Source organism: Cheilinus undulatus, linkage group 12 (assembly GCF_018320785.1).
Source record: "Cheilinus undulatus linkage group 12, ASM1832078v1, whole genome shotgun sequence".
NCBI lineage: Eukaryota > Metazoa > Chordata > Actinopteri > Labriformes > Labridae > Cheilinus > Cheilinus undulatus.
In genome coordinates this window covers 16,757,085-16,781,711 of record NC_054876.1, presented here as the reverse complement: position 1 = coordinate 16,781,711, position 24,627 = coordinate 16,757,085, and the positions used below count along the sequence as shown (strand labels likewise).

General features: G+C 38.9%; 1 protein-coding gene across 8 annotated transcripts in view; it reads left to right on the top strand.

Annotated features, from left to right (window-relative positions):
- Positions 1–24,627, top strand: part of ncor1 (nuclear receptor corepressor 1) — a 115,263-nt gene that overhangs the window by 72,671 nt on the left and 17,965 nt on the right. For all 8 annotated transcript variants that reach the window (XM_041800956.1, XM_041800957.1, XM_041800958.1 and 5 more), the window contains 13 exons: positions 8,149–8,285; positions 8,392–8,488; positions 10,787–11,231; positions 11,318–11,441; positions 14,072–14,249; positions 19,374–19,540; positions 20,927–21,041; positions 21,492–21,577; positions 21,713–21,881; positions 21,972–22,112; positions 22,200–22,283; positions 22,371–22,621; positions 24,100–24,406. In XM_041800956.1, the coding sequence (XP_041656890.1) occupies positions 8,149–8,285; positions 8,392–8,488; positions 10,787–11,231; positions 11,318–11,441; positions 14,072–14,249; positions 19,374–19,540; positions 20,927–21,041; positions 21,492–21,577; positions 21,713–21,881; positions 21,972–22,112; positions 22,200–22,283; positions 22,371–22,621; positions 24,100–24,406 (2,301 nt within the window). The remainder of the gene's footprint in view (positions 1–8,148; positions 8,286–8,391; positions 8,489–10,786; positions 11,232–11,317; positions 11,442–14,071; positions 14,250–19,373; positions 19,541–20,926; positions 21,042–21,491; positions 21,578–21,712; positions 21,882–21,971; positions 22,113–22,199; positions 22,284–22,370; positions 22,622–24,099; positions 24,407–24,627) is intronic.

Here is a 24,627-nt window from a genome sequence, read left to right as displayed (position 1 = left end):
GCAAGAGAACTGAGCGGTGTTACTCTTCAAGGCTTAGGGAGGAACTCTAAGTCATTGTTGTAACCTGTTGATCGGTGTTAATGCGAGGATTACACGTCACAAGTTTCATGGTGGGAAAAGAAACTCCAGTGAGAGACATAGGAACGAACAGCTCCTTTTGTAGTCAATGTCATGTCACACCTACAGTCTTACTGAAGTCAAATGAACTGATGGTTTTGAATTTCTGAGGTCATTAATGAAGAAACTTAAAGCAAGGCAGAAATGTATTTATGTATATATTTTATTGAACATAGAAAAGGAAGAAGATACAGAATAAAACAAGAAATACAATACATGCAGAGCATGATCATTTTGACTGTGCAGGAGAAGCTAAAGAAATCCATATGGGCCTGATAGCCCTCCTAAGTGAAAAATTGAGCACTCAAATGAACATGTAAATGGTACAAACTATTACAATACAGTTAATCAGAAAACAGTGCTAAAACAAGATATCAAGAACAATATGCTGACAGGAGAAACATCAAAGTAAAAGTTAGCTCATGCTTTATCTTTCTCTGCAGGAACCTGCCGCATTAATCTGATTTTTTCATACAATGCTCCGATAGTGTTGTCTAACTTTTATTTGCAGGCAATCAATGAACTTATCACAATTTAAAACAATAAATAAAGCAACTAGAAATGCAAACCATTAGTAGGGTCAACAGTCGAATCCAGATCCCTTTGTCATCGGTATCAGAATTACAAGTCGGTTGAACTAATTCTTAACATTTTCATCGTTTCGGGCCCACAGACACTTTGTCTAAATTGTAACTCAGCCACCCACCACTAGTAGCCACTGTAGTTATTCATATTGACTACTGCCTAGCTGCCACACTTCTCTTTAATCCAATATAAACAATTTAAAAGATGGAAAAAATGGCCAACTGATAGCAGCCATAGCATGTCATAGGAACAGCGTGGTTTAGCTCTATTTTGATCTACAAAATGGGGACAAGTGTTGAGTGATGATATTCAAAGTGTTGAGTGATGATATTCAGCTTAGGAATGTGGACTTTAACCTGCAAAAACCATCAAAGTCCGGCAGTGCTAGCACGCACGTTAACCACCAACTCTGCATTGTTACGGTATGACGTTTCATCAGATGCAAATTAAGACTTGTCAGCTCAACTCTATCGTAACTTGTGTTTAAACAGATGGGAAATTATACACCTAGAAACATCCCTCAAAGCAACTTAAGTAAGAAAAAAATATGATAGAGCTTTATCAATCCCAAAAGAAATTGTGGTGCCAGGTGGCAGTAATGTCACACTACCAATAGCTCAAAAGAGCATCGATTACACGTCACAAGAAAGTGTATTAAATTTATAGCTGGATAAGGAAGATAACAAGGTTATGATAGTTTGGGATTTTTCATTAGGTTTTATTTTTATTCATTTTGCTTTAGTGTTATTTAGTCTGTACTGCTGGGTTGTTGGTTTAGTTTTATTTTGCAATAATGCTTCCTTTTAATTTAGTTTTTATCAGTTTTAATGTTAGTTTTCTGGCAATGTGGGATACTTGTCAGGGGCATGACCCAAAGAGCTCCTTGTTTTTATTTATTTATTAACTTCTGATGTTTCTATACAATGCAAGACCTAAAATTAACCATTGTGTGAAGTCTTATTCAATGGAGTCATGTGATTTTACTCCCTCCAAGCTTTGGTGTTCATGTCAGCCAGTCTGCTGCTGCCAAAGACTAAAACTGATGAGATTTTGTCTCAAATTTGAGGTTTTTTTTTAGTTAGTTTTGGAAGCATAGAATTAAGTTTTAGTTAGTTTGTGGGGTTTTTCTGTAAATCTGTTTTTTACTAAGTTTTAGCTAGCTAAGGATTTTAACACTTAAGTTTCAATTAGTTTTAGTTAATTATTAGAACCTTGCAAAGAAACTGTGCCTAGCAATACATGGAAAGAGATATGATAAATTAAGTAAGGTAAAAAAAGTACAAAATTATTGAACTTAGTACTCAGTGGTTAGAGTGTACTTTTGTGGAAGTAAAAGTACTGGTCTACTCAAGTAAAAGTAAAAAGTATTTAATTTTAGGTTAAAGTACTGAGTAGCCACTGGGGAGTTGTACAGTAAAAAATTATCTTTCTTTATTGGCAAAAACAACATGAAATTATGGAGCTCCTGCCAGGTTATTTAGGTCATTTGGAACTTTATAATAAAGTGAAACACAACAGCTGTTTTGAGATTTGATGTGGAATCATTCTCTCTGTGCTACTGACAGTCATGCATATGGGGTGTCAGCTGGGTCTTGAAAAGCATTAGAAGTTGATAAATCAATTTAGCCAACATTAAGGCCTTTGAACAGCCTTGGAAAGTCTTAAATGCAAGAATATGAGGTCCTAAATTTGTTTTGTTTTAATATTAAAGAGGTTACAGTCCGCATAGACTTGTGGGAATTAAATATTGAAATTAATGCAACTCAACTAAACTGAGCTATGGCTGATAAGCTGCAACAGTTAAGTATCAATTGACACAGTAATGCTTCAAAATTATATATATATATTTATATATATATATATAAAAATTATCATAAGTATCCTTGAAGTGGCCAGTTATGTTTTTTTCTAATAACCTCAATGCTGTTCAGCCTTTTAGCCTTATAGATCGTGGTACAAATGCTTTTAGGCCACTTAGCCTAGAAAATAAGGCCTTATATTCAGATTCTTTATGGTGTCAGTTTTTTTTTTACAGTGAACTTTCAAAATACTCCAAGAAAGCCTGAGTAATACAACATTAAGAAATACTATCAGCATTTTCTTTTCTTTGTTGCCACACTTTTGTCTTACTATTGGCACAGAACCAGTATGTAACTTTTTAATGTCCCAGGTTAGAAAATAAAGATGCAGTAGAGTCTTAAAATGTATGGAGAGTCTTGAAAAAGGGCTTAAAAAGTATTAGATATAATGTCAGGTTTTGTGTATATACCCAGGTGTAGTCAAAGCCACATTTGCCAGTTTCATGATAGCTTGAACCTCCTCATTTTGTATCAGTTTTTATTTTTTTAATCAGTATTTAATGCTTATAAAATTGACTGAAGTCCAACACTTCCCCCAAAATATACTTAAGAGTACAATTACTGATGTAAAAAAGCATAAAAAGAGCTACTCAATTACAGCAATTTGAGTAAATGTAATGTTACTCTCCACCCATTTAAAAGAATAAGATTAGTACAGATATAAAGCTAAGAAACTCGAGAAAATTAACCCTTCTCTTACAACCTGAATCTTTACACATGACAGCTTCAAACATTGCCATACATTAGAATTAATCTTTCCTTTTCAAAGCCATTTACTGTTTATCAGAATGCACCAGAGTACCAGGACAAAATCCTTGTTTGTATTAACATACTGCTTCTATCAATAGTTATATAACACACCTAACTACTAACTATGCGGTAGTTTTATTTTCCATGCATGCACAAGATTTTCAGACTGAGATGATAAATTCTTCAAAGCTGTCAAGGACTAGAGTCAGTGACGTTTGAATGATGTGAATGGGCAGATTGTTGCCATGGTTGTGGTAACAGTATAATAAAAAGCAGACAGTATTTCTATTCACTGTCATTTATCATGTGATGAATGTACCCAAGCAGAAATTTATCTAAAGACAGTTAAGTAAAGGTCCATGTCCCTCAAGCTTGTCAGAGGCAATGCTAAACAGTGTTACGCTTTGCTATAAAATGTGGGAGCACATAGAGTGCATGCTCTGTAAAGGTTCCTGCTGACAGCCTTCATTACATGTGAGAGTGTTTAATGCAGATGAATTTTCCATTGTGGTTAGAACAAAGGAGGGAAAATAGAGATATGACTGACTGTGTAGCCAAAGATTTTGACCTTACTGTGCCTACTTTATGTCCCAAAACACACGGTATTTTCCTGCCTGTCATTTCTGAATTGTCTGCAAGTAACTCAACAAGACTTGAGTGACTCTGAGCAGTCCCAATGCCCTTGTTCCCTCATTTAACTGGAGCAGTAATGGGGCTTTGTGTTTAGCTCCGTGGTGATTTGTCAAGCTGCCAGTATCCCTCATCTCAGCTGGGCCGGGAGGGAGGGGGAGGTCACGGGGGTTACAGGATTTAGAGAACAGACGCCCTGATGTCAAAGGTAAATGGCAGTCTTCCAGTTCACTGCAGCTTGAGAGAGTGGTTTCAAAGTTTAGTTAGACCATTAGAGCTGATTGTGTGCCCGACTTAGCGTTAATCAGGGTGAGGGAAAACCAACGGCAAACCATAGCAACAGGGAGCCCAAGAGCATAGTGTAATTTTGAAGCAACACCACATGCCCACTCCTGATAATAATGATGAAAACTGCAGCAGATTTTGATCAAAAGGGATTAAGGATTCATTTTGAACATCTTCTTTGATCATCTTCTTTAAGATGAGGGACATCCATAGTTGCTTTCACACATCTTATTTTATAGAAGATTTCAGTGGGATTGACCCTGAAATCCTGAGTTTAGTATTGGGCAACCTGAGAAGGCAGCACAAGAAAGTGGTAGACAAAGCATCAGAGTCTATCAGTTCGTTTCCACCAAGCGGTCCGGCTCAGTTCAGTGTGGAACGGCACCATTTTTTGTATTTCCATGGAGCAAAAGTTGGAAAGGGTCCCAAAAAAACGACCCGTACGGTCCCACTTTTTGGCAGCCTTCCGTAGGGGTACCAATCTTACCTATCCGTACCAAAAGGTGGAGCTACACAGTACACAAACAACAATAGGGGGTTGTACTGACGTCACATCAGCGTGCGACACATCTGCTCAGCTGCTCGGCTCTGGGCTGCAAAACACGGAAGTCTGCGCTGTGAGGAGTGGGCGAAAACTGGAGAAAAACAGACTAATATCTGCTTAAATCGGGCATATTTGGACTCAACAAATCAAGTTTCCTGACATTTATCTGGACCTGATTTTAGGTACACAAAGCAGAGCCTGAAGGCTCACATCAGCCTGGTCTATCCACAATGGATGTGAAACTAAATTAATGCTGAAGTTTTGTGAATAGGAAGCCTTAGGACAGTTCATTCTATGTATTAGTTATAAATCTATGTCTGACTTTAGGTCACCTGTGAAAACATCGCTCTGTGGTTGTTGGACGTGTTTGTAAAACTTCGGGCTGCAGCCTATTTGAAAACGAGATCAGCGCATCCAGAGTTCTGCCTTAATCTAGTTTGATTTTGACACCAGCTTAACTTACCTACTTTTAATGTGGCAAATTCTCAAAGTACAGCTCTAAACTTTCATATTTCGTTTGTTACAGACCAGATATATTCACATATTAACGTACAGTTACGATGCAAAACGTTCTGTACACTTATACCAACAGCCGAGGAGCTGTACTGACAGTGGTTAACATAATTAAGATGTGGTAATTTTTTTTAAAAGCACTCTCAGCTGAAATAAAGCTGTTTACTGCTTACTCCCTACTGATTTCTGTCACTCATCCTTTCGATAACTCTGCGGCTGGACCAGCAGACTCACACTGCATGGGACTTCACATACATGCCTTTATAGCCCACCCACCAAGTGAGGGCACAGGTGTCTGAGGAAACGCAGACTTTTTTGGGGGTTTAGCATACCAAACCATTACAAACCGTGCTGAATCAAACTGGACCCCCTGATGGAAACACGGGTTATGTGGTGCTGTAATTGCATGGTATGTCATCTTATATCACTGACCTTTTATGCTCCTGACTCGAGTTTGCAGTACTCTGTCAGGAACTTTTTGATTTAGACTGGTGATGACTGAAGGTGATTGGGTTTTAGCTGTGCCAGCCCCAAGGCTTTGGGATTCCCTGAGGATCTCAAGACAAGCAACTCTGTGTCCATTTTAGAATAATGCTGACAAGTCTTTTTTCTTAGGGCCAATTGGTAACTTTTATAGTACTTTTAGTTTATTTTAGTGATGCACAGATTGGCATTGCTGTAAGCCAATATCGAATCTTTTGACAAACCTCAGCCATTTTCAAGTGATGTGGCGTAAACCAGTGTCAGTAGCAGATATTAATCTGTTGTGCCATATCGATTTAATGCCAGTGCTGATCCAGAGAAGAGATTTACTAATGGACACAATGGTCAGAAGATGTGTCCTGTTGGATGAACTGGTCTGTTTTCATGGCCAAATGTGGAAGAAAATTATGACATTGTGGAAGTGTTGCATCAAAAGATATAAAGAAAAAACACTGGAATTGGCTACTGGCTAAATTATTTTGAACACGGGTATTGGCATGGGCCCTGATTTTTACATTCCATGCATGTCGCGTTTCTTTACATATATTTACTTCTTTACGTTTATTCATTTCATCATCTAATGGTTTTAAACATCTTGATACTCACAAACCCCCACCCCCCTTCCCCACCCCCGATTTGTTGTCATTGTCTGCCTGTGAGGCACCTTGTAACTCTGGTTCAGAAAGCTGCTTTGTAAATAAGTTATCACTAATAGAGTGAAGATTTTCTGCCTTCATATCAATGCTGTATGTAACTTGACAAAATCACAATACTAACAGTGACTTGGAGAAAAACATACTGTGGAACAGAAACTGTAATGCAGCAGTTTCATGCATGATGAGATTGTTTTGGTTGTTGTTTTTTTTCGTCTTTTAACAAAAGGGAATATATCTTTATCATCATTATTATAAAAACAACAACAGGCATTTTTGTATCTTTCTCAGGATATCTGTGTTCCCCATTAAATATATCGTCTATTAACCATATGAAAGTTGATGTCAACTTCTTTTGCATCTGAAGTTAGTGTTAGCTTGGATTGAATCCCCCAGAGCACAGACAAAAATGTAAGAGAAACATCAAATAGCAACTGCTCTATTCATGGTTTTTACCTTTTTAAGGTTAAGATTTCATTGATGTGTTAGAAAGGGAGGAAACTATGGGTCATTGCATTCCACCAATGTTTTCTCCAGAATTATCCAGGCTGGCTGCATGTGTAATTCATAAACTGTATAAAACCTGGACATAGTCTCAGTGATGTCATCCATTGGTTCCTGAATATGAATTTCGAAGCTTGGCCAACAATCATGTTCTCCCCATTCGAAATGTTGTGTCTTATTGAGTTTTGATCAATCTAGAAACAGTCACAGTGCTGTAGCTAAGGTGGATTGTTGGCCTCCTGGCAAACAACTGCAACACAACACCTCAGTCAGATCAGCCATGCCCCTTTAAAAATGTTTGTGCACAGGACCTCCTGTGCTGTTTCAGACAGTCTCAGGAGGACACAAGGAGCTGCAATTCTTTTGTACTTTGGCATTTTTATCACTAGAGGTTGCTGCTTTATGTGAATACAAACGGTGACATTTTTTATCATTCAGTATGGATTTTTCCCTGCCAACCTCCTAGGATTTTTATTTATTTTTTTGGCAAGTCAGGGTGAGCCAGTGTGTGAACACAGTTGTTGATGTTCAGGAAAATTTACGTAGTGAAATATCTCCTTTCTTGTGCCCTCTTGCCAACATGATATTTTTGAACCCATTGTTTATTCCGTGAATACATCCAAGAACTCACTGAATTGATATGCAGGCACAGGGTCATTATAGCATCTTGCTCTGTTGCTTCCTGCACCACCTGCCATCTTTGATATTTTAAGTATAATGTGACTTCTGCAGCATCCTTTTAACATCTTACTCTAGGCTGGAGACACACTTGACTATTTTTAAATCAGAAGTGATACTAAAAATGTGGGAGATCACAGACATAAGAGGACAGCCTTTTCATCTTATAAACAACTGAACACAAACTCTTGATGATTCAGCCAGACTATGAGACGGCACACCTGCTGTCTGTAGTAACAAATGTGGAGGACGATAGAAATCCTTGGCTGGCTGTCCTGGCATGTATTAAATATAAAATATAAAATAACTAGGTTATTTTTGTCAGCTGCTCCGACCTAAAACCGTTAATATCAAACACCAAATCTGGCCCAAAGTCGGGCCTAAAATGGTTTAGTGTGTGGCTCACTGAAGGACCCTCTCGTCCAATGATGTTTGAGGTTGTGGAAAACAAAACATTGTCTTATACATTTCATGTTAATTAGTAATAAACCAACTGTTTGAAGGCTGTAACTCCATAATGCTAATTTTTGCTCTCATCCCCAATCAGGGCTAGTCGAGCATGGGCGAGACTGGACAGCCATTGCCAAAATGGTGGGCACCAAAAGCGTGGCACAGTGCAAAAACTTCTACTTCAACTACAAGAGACGTCACAATCTGGACAACTTGCTCCAGCAGCATAAGCAGGTATTCTGTTTGCTCTCTCTGCTTTCTGTCATTGTCTCCCATTGAACTGAAGTAACCTTTAAAGCCTGAACACAAAAAAACAACTTTGAGCCTCTCTGTCTCCCAGGATACACGGCGGGCTCGTGCTGATAGATCTCAAGGTGAAGGTCTCGCCACAGCATCACCCGATGATGATGATGATGACAACGCAGATGACAGTGAAGGTCAGAGAGATAAACATTTAAATGCTCATTTATCCTGGCTTTATATCAAACATGCTCCATGGTCACTTCATGGTTGATATGAAGCACGTGCACGTCCTTAAGCTCGGGGGTGAAGGATGCAAACTGTACTTCTGTGTCCAGTATCTATCCGAGGCTATGTGTTGCATATAAGACTACATGATGAATGAAGAGGGTATGCAGAGAAAGAACATAGTGATAAGTTTTATGCAAAGCAGGACGCCTGATCTGAAATGCCCTCTGAATCGTCATGTAAGGATTTCATTTGAGATGATGGCAGTGTACTTGCTCTCTGCTGACTGTACTTTTAATGAGAGGGTGAAAAAAGGATCAAATGAATAAATGCAAGAGGGGGGAGAGGTGGAGATAAGAGATATGAACTAATTCTGACTACATGGGCGCCTGTTGCATAACAGTTCTTGGCTTTGAAGACTCAACAAAGGCTGCTCTTTGAACATAAAGTGCTGGTCCACTTGTTTGATCCAACAGGCCCGTCTGTCTGTCTCTCCTGAGGTCTTTATCTTTGCTGGCAAAGGAAGCCTGCTGTGAAGAAGATACAGTACAAACAGATTAAATATTGCCTAAGAAACATTATAGCTGGTTTGTAGAATCAATATTTGGTTTTCTAAACAGCATTGTGACTCAGTATGTTAGAAATGATCATCCTTAGACCTCTGTATAATTTAAACAACCTCCATTGGACTTCGACAGCAGTGGCGACAGCAGGAGGTCAAAGGGTTTCCCGTCATGTTTATTTGACTTTCTCTTCGTCTCATGGAAACCCAAACTGCTCTTTAGAGGTCTCTGTGATCTACTGCCTGTGGAGCCTGAATTATCTCCATCACACAGCAGAGCACATGAAGAATAGTAGGAATCTCTAACACTGCCATGTTTGTCATTTAGGTCTTTTGTAAGGCTTCTTCTCTGACTTTATTTTGGTGCATAAAATACATCATGCATATTGTTTTTGCATGGACCCTCATCTAGAGCACAATCTCCATGGCAACAAGTGCAGCAGCGGACAGAAGGCAAACTAACAGAGGCAGGACAGTTCTAAAACAAGCTGTTTCTCTTTTAACATTCATGATAAACAGTTATGACTCAATATTTTTTTGGCACTTTATGAGAATTTAATTTGGTTCAGTGGTCGTCACAGTGGATGTCTTTGCTGCGGGCATTTAAGATGTTTTTATCTCAAGTTTAAAGGAACAGATAAGTGGTTTGGATGTTGAAAGGCTGCGTTCTTGTGTCTTTGAGGTCTTGGCTGAGCACAAAGAAACTAAGATAATTAAATAAACCAGTACTTGTCATAAAATAGATGAGACAAAATGTGCTTATGTGTGCACTGAAGAAAAATGTGACAGTGGGTCAGAAAGAAATGTGTGAGGCAGGTAAGTCTAGAAAATGTTTTGGAAAATTGAAAATGGATTATTCTGGAAAAAAATGGCATCACATTATCTTTTGTAAATGTAGTGAGTTTAGCTAGCATTCTGGTTGACAGAAACGTAGCTTCTGCCTGTTGAGCTATCTGTCAATCAAATGAGATGCGCCAATAAGCCCGCAATTAGTTTTTCCCTAAATATAATCCAAACGATTGTGGTACAAAAAAAATCACCCCCTGTACAGTGAGAGCACATGAAGACATTAGCTAATGAGACACTTTGGTTTCTCGAACCAGGCTGTAAACCAGTTTATTTCTAGTTTCAAAACCGGCTGTTTAACATGTGTCCAGACGGGACTTCCGGTGTTCCTGCGGCCAGCCTCAAGTAGACACTAGCTGTATTGCAATTTTTTAGACTTCGCATTGGCTTCATTTTTCATGACCGGAGGTTGCAGCTTGGCCTGGGCCATAGACTGTAGAAAGAATTCTTCCAAACTCCAATTTATTTTATTTTCTCTGTCATGGGTGGTAGTAGTTCATCAAGTAAGTAAAAGTATTTATCTATTGAAACTTTGCAAACACGTGGCGCTTAGGATATAGCTGTTGTTAGACTTGAAACTTGTAGGTGTTAAAGTTGTGCTGTCAACATTTTGATGTCTGTTTTTTGTCATTTCAAAGCCATACACCAGAGTTATTGATTCATTCTGATGCACCTTGTTGGCTGACACTTTAGTGAAGCTTTCCTACATAAAAATCCTCCAATTGTTTGATGAATACTTTTGTAGTGTATATCCTTTATTCCTAAATGTCCAAAAGAAGTAAAAAATATTTCACTGAGTCTCTGGTATATGTTTGTGCACTACTACTGTATTTAATAAATCCCTCTCTTTCTTCCTCAGGTGGTGACAACAGCTCGGACACCGAGAGTGCCCCCTCCCCCTCTCAGGCAGATTCCTCAAAGTCTGGGGACTCAAAGAGGGCAGACAGCACTGCAGGAGATGCTCCCTGCTCTGACCAGGACAAAGGTCAGGCCAGTAATGGAAAGGCCCTGGAGCCCTCATATGGAGATCTCCGTGTCAAGGAGGAGAAGAGTCCAGAGAGTGAGGCTGGATCTCAGGAGGAGAAGTCGAGGATGGCCTCTTACGGAGGCTCAGTGCATCCTAAAATCGAACCTCAGGATGTGGACATGAAGAGCGGAGAGGTCCAGGTCAAGATGGAGCCTGAGATGAAGGAGAAAGGAGAAAAGGGAGATCATGGAGAGAGGCAGAGGGAGGTCCACTCTGATAATGACTCCAGCGCCACCTGCAGTGCTGACGAGGATGTGGAAGCAGAGCCTGAAAGGAGGTGTGTTTTTTATCACAGCATGTTGTGTGTACATTACAACAGTTTACAAGGTTTAGGGTGTAATCTTTTGCTTTGTGTATCTGCAGAATATTCTCCATGGAAAAGCCGACATTGCTCAACCCTCCTGGCTCGGTGCTGGTGTCCTCACCCAAACAAGCACAGCTCAGTATCCAGCAGCTGCACCAGCGGGCAGCGAACATCCCACCCATGGTTAGTCACCGTTTCAGGTTGATCTATTTAGACTGACAGGGAGACAGCAGGCCGAAAGCAGCCCACACATTTTAGATGAGTCATATCAGTCATCAGTCAGGAGCTATGTGATCAAAAGATGTTTATATTATCAGTTTTTTAATTTTTATGCTCTATGTCCCAAACAATTACAGCATGGGCTATGCCGGCTTAATCTAAGGTTTTCTGATCTCTGGATCTTTATCTGATTTAGTTCACAAGTGTGGCTTTATACACTTGGAAAGCTGAAGTTCCTCTGTGTGCAGGGAATGCATTTTTTGTTTTAAGTCTGACCAGTTTTAAACTTATAAGTTCTAGGGCTGTTAGAGTCATTATCTATCAGATCAGTTCAGTGTTTCAATAATCAGTGATAAAATATGTTAAGATAAAAAGTTAAATCTTCCCTATCACCTCTAAGAAACCCCTTAGATTGAAATTCCCATCCCTTTTTCAAACGCATTGCGCTCCTGAAATTTGTAGGAAATTTGATGACAGCTTACACCTGAAATCTTTTTGATTCACTCTTTCAAACATGCCCTCACAGTTAAAGATTTTCCCTGTTAGACAGGAGGGATTTCTTGAGGCACAAGACGTGACATTAAAAAGTCACCTCAATTTTCACATGACAGTTTATTCATTATGATATCAAATGATGATTTACCAACTGGATTTATTAACAGGAATTAGATGGGCCTCAGCAGTTAACAGAGTCTCTAACAGACAATAAACATATCAATACATTAAAAAATATAAAATATACAAGCAGATGTTCATCAAAATCAGACTACAATCATAAAAGTATCTGGACAAACATCTTCAACCAGACGTGTCTGCCTCCAAGTCATTTAGCATCCTCTTAAAAGCATCCAATTACAGCAGCTCATTAAGTTTCTGGTCCTTTTTGTAATATGTTCCCAGCAAAGGGAGCTGCAAATTTGCATGTTTTTCCCCCAGTTAAACTGACCTTTGGAGCAGACTTTAAGAAAAGACCTGAAACTGATGATTGTATGTTTCTGTACTCTTCTGACTCAAGTAGGTCAGAAGGTATGAAGGAAACCGACTGTAAATAGTACTGTAAATAAAAATGCGCTGGTGTTTTAGGTAAGGAAGAAGACCAACACATTCATACAACAAACAGTGATGTATGAGGGCTTTAAAGTGAGTGATGAACCTCAGAACTCCATGATACGCAGTCCCTAAAGCAGTGGTTCTCATCTGGTCGGCCATCAGGACCCACTACCACCCCCTTAAAGGTGCAGTGTGTAGAAGTTGGCAGCATTTCGCCCAAGAGAAACGGTGTAAATGGGATATAATGTTTATATATTTATGTGAAGTATGTTAAAATAAGTGTACAATCATCCCCTTAAAACTTTCGTTTTCTTTTTACAAAATAAGAAAAAATCTTTTTAAATTTAAATTACCATGGGTCGCGCTCACAGAGGCTGACATAACGAACCGCCATGTTGTCTACGGCAACGTTTTAGGGACAGAAAGAGCGAAACGCGATTTTTAAATATGAACCTGCCCGCCGGTCCTGAAATCTACCTGGAAGGCAGGCGGAGAGGGAGACTGACCTATAATCTATAAAAAAAGTTTATAAAAATGAATGAATAAACCCTCACCTTGTCACTGCTGTAAATGATGGCCGGTTCACGATCCTTTTTGTTTTTCACAGGCTCTCGTCGCTTATTGATGTGATGTTTTGTAACAGATGGGCTCATTCTAAAATCTGAACGCTAGATGTCACTAAAATTTCAGTTTCTACACACTGCAGCTTTAAAGGTGCAATGTGAAATATTTAGCCTATTGGCATTTAGCACAACAAACTTGGTTAAAATGAAACATAATATTTATAAGCAAGTCCGTCTAAATTAATGTTAAATCACCTAAATACAGAAAATTGCTTGTTTTTATTCACTCAAATAAGCCTTCTATTCATAAACTGGTAGGGTTCCCTTCAAGGACACCGCCATCTGGGATTTTTGAATTTTGCATGTTTCTTTGGTAACATAGAAGGATGTTGTTGATATTCCATTTTACTTACTGAACTTTTAAGGGTAATAGCAAACCATAATTTTTCAAACCACTAGAATTTATGCAATAAAAAATTATGCAGTTTGGATCTCAGATCAGGGTTGGAACTTTTTGTTTTTACTTGCTACTGGCCAGTATGTTGAGAAAATTCATCTGACACTGCTCAAAACTACCCCTATTTGGCTTGTGGCAGGTGCTAGTTACCCACCCTGCCACAGATAGAAGAAAACATACTGAAACAAGAGACAGGATGTAACAAATATGTTAAAAAAGCACTGCATTACAAAGAGACATGCATGCATACGTCATATTTTTCTCCATTTTTCTTATTATCTTAGATTGTAATCCAAAGAAAAGAAGATCAGTAAGTAGAACTCTGAGGCAAATACTGGAGTTAACTGGTTATCATATGAAACAAAAAACGTTTAACATTAATTTCTCATTTAAAGGTAGAATTCAAAAATAGAGTTGGCAAATCATATATTAGTTTTTTGTGTTGTTTAAAAAATGTAACTAAATGTATCAAATTGAACTTTTTATTTAGTCTCATATTGATCGCAAGTATAATATTTTTCCAGGTTCCTGGTCCTTTTGGCCCCAGTGGCGTTCCCATCAGCGGCTTTGCCATGCTGCAGCACCAAATCAAAGCAGCGCATGAATCAGCACACCAGGACGAGAAACAGAGGCAGGATCAGGGAGACCTTGAGCGCAGACCCCCCTTCAACACCCGCAGCCCCACCATACTGGACAGGGACGGTAAGAGAACAAAAACTCCCCTCATGCTGTCCTCATCTCCCCTTCCTCTTGTTCATCGCTCCGTCAGCCTTGTTCCATTGCTTCTAGCACTGCTCTATTTATATCTAATGCATTTTTTAAAAGGCCCCATTCATTTTTGTAGAGGGAATCGTTTGAGGGTGATCTGGACTGTCATAATGCAGTTCATCTTGGGTCGAGACAAAAAAGTTGCCTGACCCTGTTTATCCTTTGATGCAGACTCTTAGCTGAACTCTTGAGATGCTCCTCCTCTTTGGGTGAAGAGATGACTGTTCTTTTTTTTTTTTTGTATGGCTCGAGCGTGACACAGAAGGACACTTGATGCTTTTAGGGAGACAGACGTGATTCAGCCACTTAGCTTCAGAGAGGAGAGGGTGGTAAAATCACTTGGCAGACAGCATTACGGCTGATTTCTGCAAAGCTTTTAGCACCTTTTAGCTGGAGAGCTGTGAAGAGCAGAGCAGCTGTCAGTAAGCTGCTGAGCTTTGACGCAGAGATATTTATTACAGAGGATTCAGTATGTGTGTTTGTGCGTGCATGAGCAGGTGGTGGTGTTAGCTTTACAGACCCCCTCAGAGCCCACATGCATTGAGTTCTTGTTTTAACAGAGGGTTCGTTCCCTTCATCCCTTTACCTGCTTGCCACAGATAAGTCATCATCCTAAATGACTTATCCCACAAAGCTGGCTCAGGACCACTCTGTCAGCCAGTCTCCCCTTACAAATAAAAACCACATTGACGAGTGTTATTCTCAAGAAGAAAGATTGGTTTTACTTTGAACCCTGCACCTTATGGCATCAACAATAGCTATCTTTGAAAAACCTTTAAAAGAACTGGTTTTTATTTGAGTAGATTTAAAGATCCCTACTTTTCCTTTTCCTTGAGTTTAGTATTCTTTTATGCTTTACACCACTTTGTTGCTCTTAATCTTTTTAAGACTGGTTTGTCCAAACTACAACCTCAGGGCCAAATGCCGCCAGTGGTTCAATTTTATTTGGCCCTCAGCCCATTCTAGAAATAGATTGAAACATGTCCCCCATAGGAAATAATATTGTTTTCTTAGGCAGTAAAGCTGCATTAATTTTGACAGCTACTGACAGCCAAAATAATAACCACATCTTGATTGATAATTATTTAAGACAAAAAGAATACAGCAGTAAACAGCAGCATGGTTCATGCTCTTTTGCATCTTTCTCTAGTCTGTCTCAAGGCTCAAATTATAAAGCAGATTATGCTTATCTTCAGGCACCACAAATCCCTTAAAATTTGCTCTTGTTTTGTGTCTGAATGTAGAGATGAGCTATGTATGTCTCCCCTCTCTGCTGCACAGAGCGTCATTCTCACCCTGACCAGGGATGGATCCGGTAATTACCAGGATTGACCAAGACCTTCCTGAAATCTGATAGGCCGCCCAAAAATCTTTAACAATGAGTGGCTATTTGTTCTGTTAGCCACCTGTGGAAAACTGCAATGTTTTTTCTTCAGCATGTTTATTTATTAAGCATAACATAACCTACATCAGATTGGGTTTACCAACTTTAATCACTAAAGGTAAGGCCTATCAGAGTGTCCCAATCATTCTTAGCTTTTTCTGTTTGTGGCCCTTGTTGAAAAAAATTTGGACACCTGTGGACACTGCCCCAGATATAAGAAAAATAAAATCCAAAGAAAAGGTGACCAGTTAGTAGAAATCTGAGGCAAATATTGCATTTTACTATTTATCTCATGAAACCTGAAAAAATGTTTGAATTTACTGTATATACAGAATTTATCCACATGTTTTTTCCTGGCACAATTCCACAATCCACTGAAAAGAGCTTTGAGACCCACATTTTGGTCCCAACCCACCAGTTTAGAACCACTGCTCTGAGGCAAGGCGTGCAACTATAGAACATCACCAAAGTCCAGCACAGACATTAAAATATCAGCTAACAGGCTCTTTTTAGATGTAAAAGAAAGGCAGGATTTGATTGTGATATTAAAACCTACTTTTGGTTTTAATCATTTTACCAGCTGCTGTACGCAAGGAGTTAGAAAGATTGATTCATCAAATTAAACATGGATGTAAAAGTGGATTGATAAACTCAGTTGATTGAATCTACACATGCACCATGACCCAACATTTCTGAAGATTTTCAGGAGGGTTGTGCATGTGTAAAGACTGTTACAGTTACCATTCAAACACACTGTATCTCACCAGTAAGATAAAAGACTCTTTTATAAGCAATAAATCTGCAAAGTAGAAATGACTGGGTTTTGGAGAAGAGACTGATAAAGAGACAAAGCATCTGTAATATAAAAAATAGGGGCAGTGACTTGTTGGAACTTGTTGGAAAAAGTTTGGACACCCTTGTTTAGGACAACATTTGGCCAACATAAGGAGTGCCATGTTAGAACCCTTTCTAAATCTTCTCCTGAAGAAAAATCTCAAAATGGTAAAATATAAATGCTCTTGCAGTATTTTTATTTAGGGAATGCAACAAATTTCGAATTTCCTCTTACTCAGAGAGGACATTTGTCTTTATTTCATTGGGTTCTGGAGTAAAGCACCTTAAGAGTTAAAAGTTGTTGGTCCATTTTGTTTCACTAATAAATAACACAATATAACCTGTTGGCATTGCAGTTAAGGTAGAGCAGCTTTTTAGACAAAAACAACTTCACTGTACACGTGTTGGTATTGTAAAGGTCAGACCTGTGTGAGCCAGCTCTCTCTGGTATAATCACATGCTGGAGAGTAGGTTAGTGATTTCAGGACTGCAGGGAGTACGTCAATACATGTTTGACATTTTTGTGGTCTGTGCACAAAGACAAAATTTTTTATTTGTTAAACCCTTAATTTTGCCCTTTTTACTATATCTATGTCCATAAAAGAGCCTGAGGTGGTGTGTAAATCAGTTTCAGTCAGATGACAACAACCTCACCACTTTTGATTATTTTTCTCACTGTATTAAAATTTTTTTAACATTTAAAAGCTGTGCTTTAAGATAAAAAAAAAAGAAAAAGCATATTATGTCATACACAATTACCCAATTTGTTGTGGTTCAGGATTGAAAAGATGCTCTGTCATAACAGACAGTTTTTAAAACCTGTTTGCTGATTAGTAAGAGAAAAATAAATGTAAATACTTCTGTAGACACTGTCTGTTATAATGAATTCCAGCACATTTCATGTTAAATTAAATGTTGGCAAAACCTACAACATTGTCTTACCCTATATCCTGTTTGAAAATCAACTTATTTAAATTTCTCAATTTATTGCACAGCTCTAAGCATGATTTATGCTTCTTTGTTGAGTCTATCCGATCCAATCCAATCCAGTCCAATTTATTAACATAGCACATTTTATAAACTGAACGTTTCCAAAGTGCTGCACAAAACATCATTTAGTCTACATCGTAGCTATGCCATAGTGGTCTACATCATTTTGACATACATCTAATTTTTTGTTTCAAACAATAAAAGAGTGGAGACATAGGAGGAAACAGAAAGCACTGAAGCTGAATCAGCTCAGAAGATGGAGGAATTGTTTTCGGTCGATATGGATGAGAAAATGCACATTTTTTTATGTCGGCAAGTAGCTTTGACTGGTTTTATTGCTGATTATGGCCATTTATGTCACTCAAGAATACACACAATATACCTGTAGATGTTTCTCAGAGACTGGCAGTCACCAGTGCTAACCAGCAGACCAGTCACAGGGCTTGTGGTCTGCATTGTTTGGATGCATAATTACAGTTTTGAGGAGGTGTATGTAAGCTATGTAATTTGTGAGTTTCACTGCTACTTAGACACTACACTGTAGCTTCAACAGAAAAGCATAAATTAGCCTCTGGTGCTAATAATGTTCATTATAATAAACTTTGAATAAATTGTGCAGTCCTACTGATATGCTGTATTATATTTAATTTTTGAAAGTCCCAAACAAATATTTATGATTAAGTAGGAATAGATTAACTTTGTTTTCCTTGATCAGGCTAAGTTTTAGGTGTAGTTTTTGGTTTGAATGTTACCTTTTCTTTAATTTTATTATGTGTTTACTTCATTTTTAAAGAAAAATAGTAAAATAATGTTCTTTGGTGCATACATAGATAGACAGTTGTCTCTCTTGGCCCACTGAAGTCATCATTTGTTGTTGCCATTGTCGCACAGTGTGAAAGTTTCACAAGTTTTATTAGAATAATGTACTATTATTACTAAAGCAAAGATATTTGAAGGGAGGCAGAAGTAGAATCAAAATTAAAAACAAGTTTAATATTAATCCTGCAAACAAATTTTAGTTTCTCATCATTTAATAGACCCTTTTATTTTACTACGTCTTTGTAATGGTGGTCCAGGGAAAACCAGCTGTTTTTCGTGGACAGAAAAATGCATGCACACAAAATATTCCATGTGAACCATTTAATTTTTTGATGTGTTCTACTAAAGTTAGATAAAAACAGAAAAGTTTTCTTGATTTAAACCAGTAAAGACACATTTTCATGTCCTGATAAATATAGTTGTTGTCCCTGATGCCGAAGTGCAGCGTGAATGTTAATGTTTGACACACCTGCGACAGGGATTTATAAATTCGTCATGGAGTGTCTTGTTTTCTTATCTGTCCCCGTATGAGCCGGCAGAATGATGACGTCGGTTCTCCCGCCGGAGCAACTCTCACACAGCCATTTGCATTTTTGATTTTGTAGAGTGCAGAGCATGAGGCACGCTCCCTGCAGTGAGGTTACTCCCGGTCTTGTGTGGGTGTGTTTGTGTGTTATGATCCGTTTCGTCTCCTCAGCTTTCCCAAGAGACGGTAAATCAGACAGCAGGTCTGGGCCAAGGATTCCTCAAGCTGAGGACAGCCTATTAACTGACTTCGTAGGTGCTTACTTTACTATTCACTGGAGTCTGTCAGAGCAAAGCTGAATATTTAATCACACAGTATTTGATGGGAAATGAGGCTTAATGGAACCATCATGTTGGCTGGGGTAAAGTTGTGGTGTCTGGCAGGCAGGAGACATTCAGAGGACAGATCTGGGTTACGCAGGGAGCTGATGGATTTTCCCTGTGGAGAAAGTTTCTAACTTTGTTGTTAAATGTTGTCATTTAATGTTTTTGTTTTGTCCCACCAGTCCTCCACCCTGCCCCCAACCAGCTGGTCCAAGGCATGCCAGATGGAGTCCGCGTCACGTTCAGCAGACCCAGTCGACCTCCCAACATTCCCTCTCCTCCTCCGCTCATTCCAACCACCAAGCCCACGGATAAGCCTTCCTTCATCCAGGGCGGATCCATCTCACAGGTAAGACACAGAGCGGTGCTGACAAAGGGGACGAGGACAGTGGAAAAACCCTGGTCTTACTTTTTTACACAGTTGACAATGAGCTCGTTTCCTTTATGTACCTCTTAGTATACAGCCCTGCTGTAGGCATTAAACACATATTAAGGTAAAAAGATTGAATAATTAATTTATACCTATTACAAGTTTTGAGGTGTTAAACTTCTTGAGCACATAACCTTTTAATTATAAAAACACAAGAAACCTGTAAGCTTCAATTTGTGAAGATATAAACAAAACAAAGGAGGATTTTATTGGTAGAAATAAAGAGTTTTGGGCAGCCTTCTCTGAACCTGTATGCTCTTGGTAGAGATCTAATAACTGCCATCAGTACTTACTTAAACATGTTATTCCAGATACAACATAGTTTTTTCATTGAACATGTTTCCATTGCAAAAGTTTGCAATTTTCTTTTATTGTTCACAAACTCCTTCACCTCCTCCAGCTAAATGACATTTTTGTAATTTTTCAAGGACTTTTTCAAGGTATTTTATGTGTAAATTGAAAATGTGCATTATAATAAGTGGATTGAAACCCCAAATGTGTATAGATAATTAACAGAGGGGTATATTTCAGTGCTTTACATATTGATGCATATTCATTGGCTTGGGGCAATTGGTGTTTACTTCTTCAGATGCATTTAAGGCTCATAGGTGGGGATAGAAAACACTTAAAATAAGAATTAAAGTTGTCGGAAATCAGAAAAGAGGTAATGTATAAACAAAAGTGTCAGCCATGCCCTTTTTTTAAGTTTTAGTGTCAGTTTTGTTCACTATCATTAATTATGCGGAGCTTCTCTCTAGCTCATTCTTGCATTAATGAAACAGACGGTCTGTGTCATATGCTAAATGCTGCGGCTATTGCAACTTTGTTAAAGTCAGAACAGAACTATCTAGAGCAGAGATTGTCAGCTGGTGGGTTGGGACCCAATAGTGGGTCACAAAGCCATTTTCAGTGGGTTGCAAATTGGTGCCTTGAAAAAAAATAGCATGTTTGCATACTCATGTCCAGTCTCTTTTTCATGTTTTATTCCATCTAGGGTCCAAACTGCAGTCTTTTCCATTAAATTAATTTAAGTGATTAAAAAAAAAAAAAAAACAGAAATTTGGGTTGCTATTTTATATTGTGGAGATGTTGGTGGGTCTTGACGCTAGGCTTGATGAGAACCCCTGATCTAGAGTACCTGTGCCAGATAGTTTGAAAATGAGCTGCTGTCATGCCTCACACAGTTGCAAAGGTGCAAATAAATCTAAAACTCATTAAAGATTGTTCTAACTTTTCTCCTCATCTTTAACTGATAATCACAGTGAACTCAACCTTGAAATCTTTTTCTTTGTTTCTGCTTTTCAGGGAACTCCTGGCACATACCTGCCATCACACGCTGTCTATGGACCCGAGGGGACAAAGAGCACCGTGGGCTCCATCTCTTTGGGTCTGCCTCGGCAGCAAGATCCCAGCAAACCAGGTAGGATGACAGATAATCACAGAACTGTTGTAGATTTTTATTGTGGGCTCAGATTGATCAGATCAGATTGATTAACCTTAGTCACATATGACCTAACACACTTAGGTCACATACTCAGCCATGCTAAACCATACTTTATCTATATCACGGAATCATGACAGATAGTAGTAACTAGTGGCACAGATAAAGTCTTATGCATGTATTTCATTCATTAAAAGAAAGAGACAACAAGACAGTATGGCTTATTTTAGATGTCTGATCACATACATTTTGTTCAAAAAGGGCAGTATTCACCTTTTTTGCCTTGACAGCAGTAACTGTGCAAATCTTTTAGTTAATCCACCATATTGACATTTCATAAATACTTGGTGACAAAAATATGGTCAAGAACCAGCAGATGCACCATATAAACGGCTAAACTGTCCTTTCTCTCTGGGTGTAACTCTTCAGGATCAGCAGGTCCACCCATGCAGGATGGAAGAGGCAACCCAGGAAAGATGGGCGAGGGTCTGGGTGTCAGAGGATCGATTACTCAGGTATAAAACGAATGAAGAATTGATACTCTATAGTATGATTTTTATGTACAAGTGAACAATAGATTGGCTATATATTTGGGAATAGGTGTTTTAGGTCTTTATGATGCACTATAACTTTTCTCTTCTCGAAATCAGGGCACACCAGCTCTTTCCCAGTCCAGTATTGCTGCTGACCTCCTGAAGGGTACAATCACAAAGCTGGCCACAGAGGACCTGAGTGGTTCAGACAAGGCCAGAGGAGACCACCTGTCAAAGGGTCATGTTATTTATGAAGGCAAGAGTGGTCACATCCTCTCCTATGATGGTGAGTTTTCATAATTGTAATGCTTTCACTAATTGTTCAGCATTTCTTTACCAAGAACACAAATGTGATCATCAATTTTGTGTCCAAAAGCATCTAAAAGCTATCAGGACGCCCAGAGGAAACACCCGAACCCTCAGCTCAGCCCCAGGCATGAGCTGAAACGCACTTACGACATGATGGAGGGACCCATGGGCCGGGGACATCCTGGCAGGGAAGGAGCTCCATTCGAAGGTAACGATGGTGTTAATGAGTACAAACAATCTTTCCTGTTTTTCCCTTCTATGTCAGGAGAGTGATTGAACTCGTTTTGTCTCTTAGGGTTAATTAGCAGAGCCTTACCCAGAGATGGCCTGCATGGAGACTCAAAGGATAGACCCCTGATCACTGGATCAATCATGCAAGGTACTTAACTATGAAGAGAATAAACTTCCCTTAAAACATCCATTATTACTAGCAGCATCAAAACACGTCCCTTTTTAAATCTTTCAGGAACACCTAGAACAGCTGCAGAGTCCTATGAAGATGCCCTTAAATACGGGAAGCAGATAAAGCGAGAGAGCCCACCGATCCGCTCATTCGAAGGAGGCATTGGCAAGGGCAAGCCTTATGAAGGAGTCAACACTATCAAAGAGATGGGACGCTCCATTCATGAAATCCCTAGACAAGAACAATCTGGCCAGGACATCTGCAAGACCCCAGACATGTCAGACAGGAGGGTTATGGAGGGAGCCATGTCCCAGGTGAGTTTTTTAAGGAAAGGCCAGAATTTTTCAGTGAACAGTACCAACACGTCCGATACCTACCGCACGGAATTACTACACAGATTTTGATGCTTCATTTCAGTACCTCACCAGTGTTTATTTTTGATTTTTGATTTTAGTCTGTCTTAGTTTTTAGATTATATATCCTTTTAGTTTTGTCGCATTTTAGTCATTATAAATTCGCCATTTGTATTTTATTGTACCTTTTATTGTTTTAGTCTAGTATTAGTCATCAAAATCTAAAAAACATTTTAGTCTAGTTTTAGTCCAAGCATTTATTCTCTTGCCTGAATCTGGTACCAGACCTAGTTGTGTGTTCAATAAAAGCTGCCAAAACTAACTACAGATACTTTGTATTTTAAAAGATTTACCCACAGTGGGGAAATATCATGAATTTTGAAAGTCCAACGAAAACTAAATTGCATTTTAGTCTAGTTTTTGTCATCTTGACAAAAACTAAGCTTACTTTTTTGTCAGTTTTGGTCACCAAAGATCTATTTCTGGCTAGTCTTAGTCTAGTCCTTCTCATGTGAAAAAAGCTGTTGATGGACATTTTTAGTCACATTTTTAGTTGACAAAATTAACACTGAACCTCCCCACCCCTGCCTAACCCCTTGCCACTCAAAATGAAAGGCAAAAACAACATTATGGAATTGGTGTGATTTATGTACTTGTGTTTATTTCAGCAGAGCGTGAATATCTCGTCATTTTGCTCTCTGGAGCAATGTCTGTGCTCTGCTTGAATTTTTTTACCAAGCACACCTGCTGTTCTTATGCACATGCTGCATAAGAACTAATATGACTGTCAATTCTGCCCATTCATTGGGTTTTGCAAATAGCCACTGCACTGCTGAGAAGGTGCTAGAATACAGACCAGGGGTTGCATGCGTTGGTGCCTCTTTTTAACCGCTTTTCTTCCTTGTTCGGTTATAATTGTGCATTTAAAGAAAAGTGGAAATAAACCATTAGTTTTACAAAGTGACAGAGCAAATTTGAGTTGTGAGTTTGTCTCAAAACAATCAATGGAGGCCTAGGGCTCAGCTATGTAATAACTGATAGATGAGCAAACTCCATGTGGTGAAAACAGAAGGTAAAAGAGTGACACAAAAGCACAGAAACCACACATTGTGGACATTGCAGATTGAAATGGAAATCGTCACAGGTCAGTTTAAAGCTTTTTCCCCATGGGGGTTTACAAAAACACACTCAGGCTTGTATACAAGGGCAACTTGTATTGCAGATTTTATTGTAACATGTGTTAATGTTTGGCTTTTGAATTGATTCTGATTCATAATAAACATCCAGTTTGTTTTCTTTTAAGTGAAATATGATGAAAGGTTTTTAAAGTATAGAATTTTGAAAATTGGAAATTTGCAGGATCCCTGGTATATATTTAAAAAAATCTTAATGGGTAAGGAATTGTTGTTTACTGACTTGTTGTTTCCTTTATTTTCCAGATTCACCCTCTCAACCAACCCACCATCAAGCACAACGTCAAATCCCTGATCACCAGTCCCAGCAAGCTTCCCCACAGCATGCCGCAACTGGATGTCATGGATAGAACCAAATACGAGGAGGGCAAAGGAGTACGACACACCTCTGTGGTCAACTCCACCTCTGTCCTCCGCTCCACACACCAGGAGGCCGGCAAATCTCAGCTCAGCCCGGGCATGTACGAAGACCCCAACGCTCGCAGGACCCCTGTGAATTATAGCACCAATCCTGTGTCCAGAGGATCACCTATGCTGGGACGAGCTCCGGAGGGTATTTATCATAGTAGCAGAAGCCATTTTAGTAGTACAACATAACTTTCACCCAGTCCTCAAAGTAGAGGAAAAAATATATTGCTGGGGTTGGGCCAAAACCTTGTATCTCCATTTTTCATGATTTTGATTCATGATTCTATTTCATAAATCAGTGCTGTTGGCCACCATGTACGTGGGTTTTTCAGTTGGTTTTGCAATTCTAACCAATAAAAAGTGTCA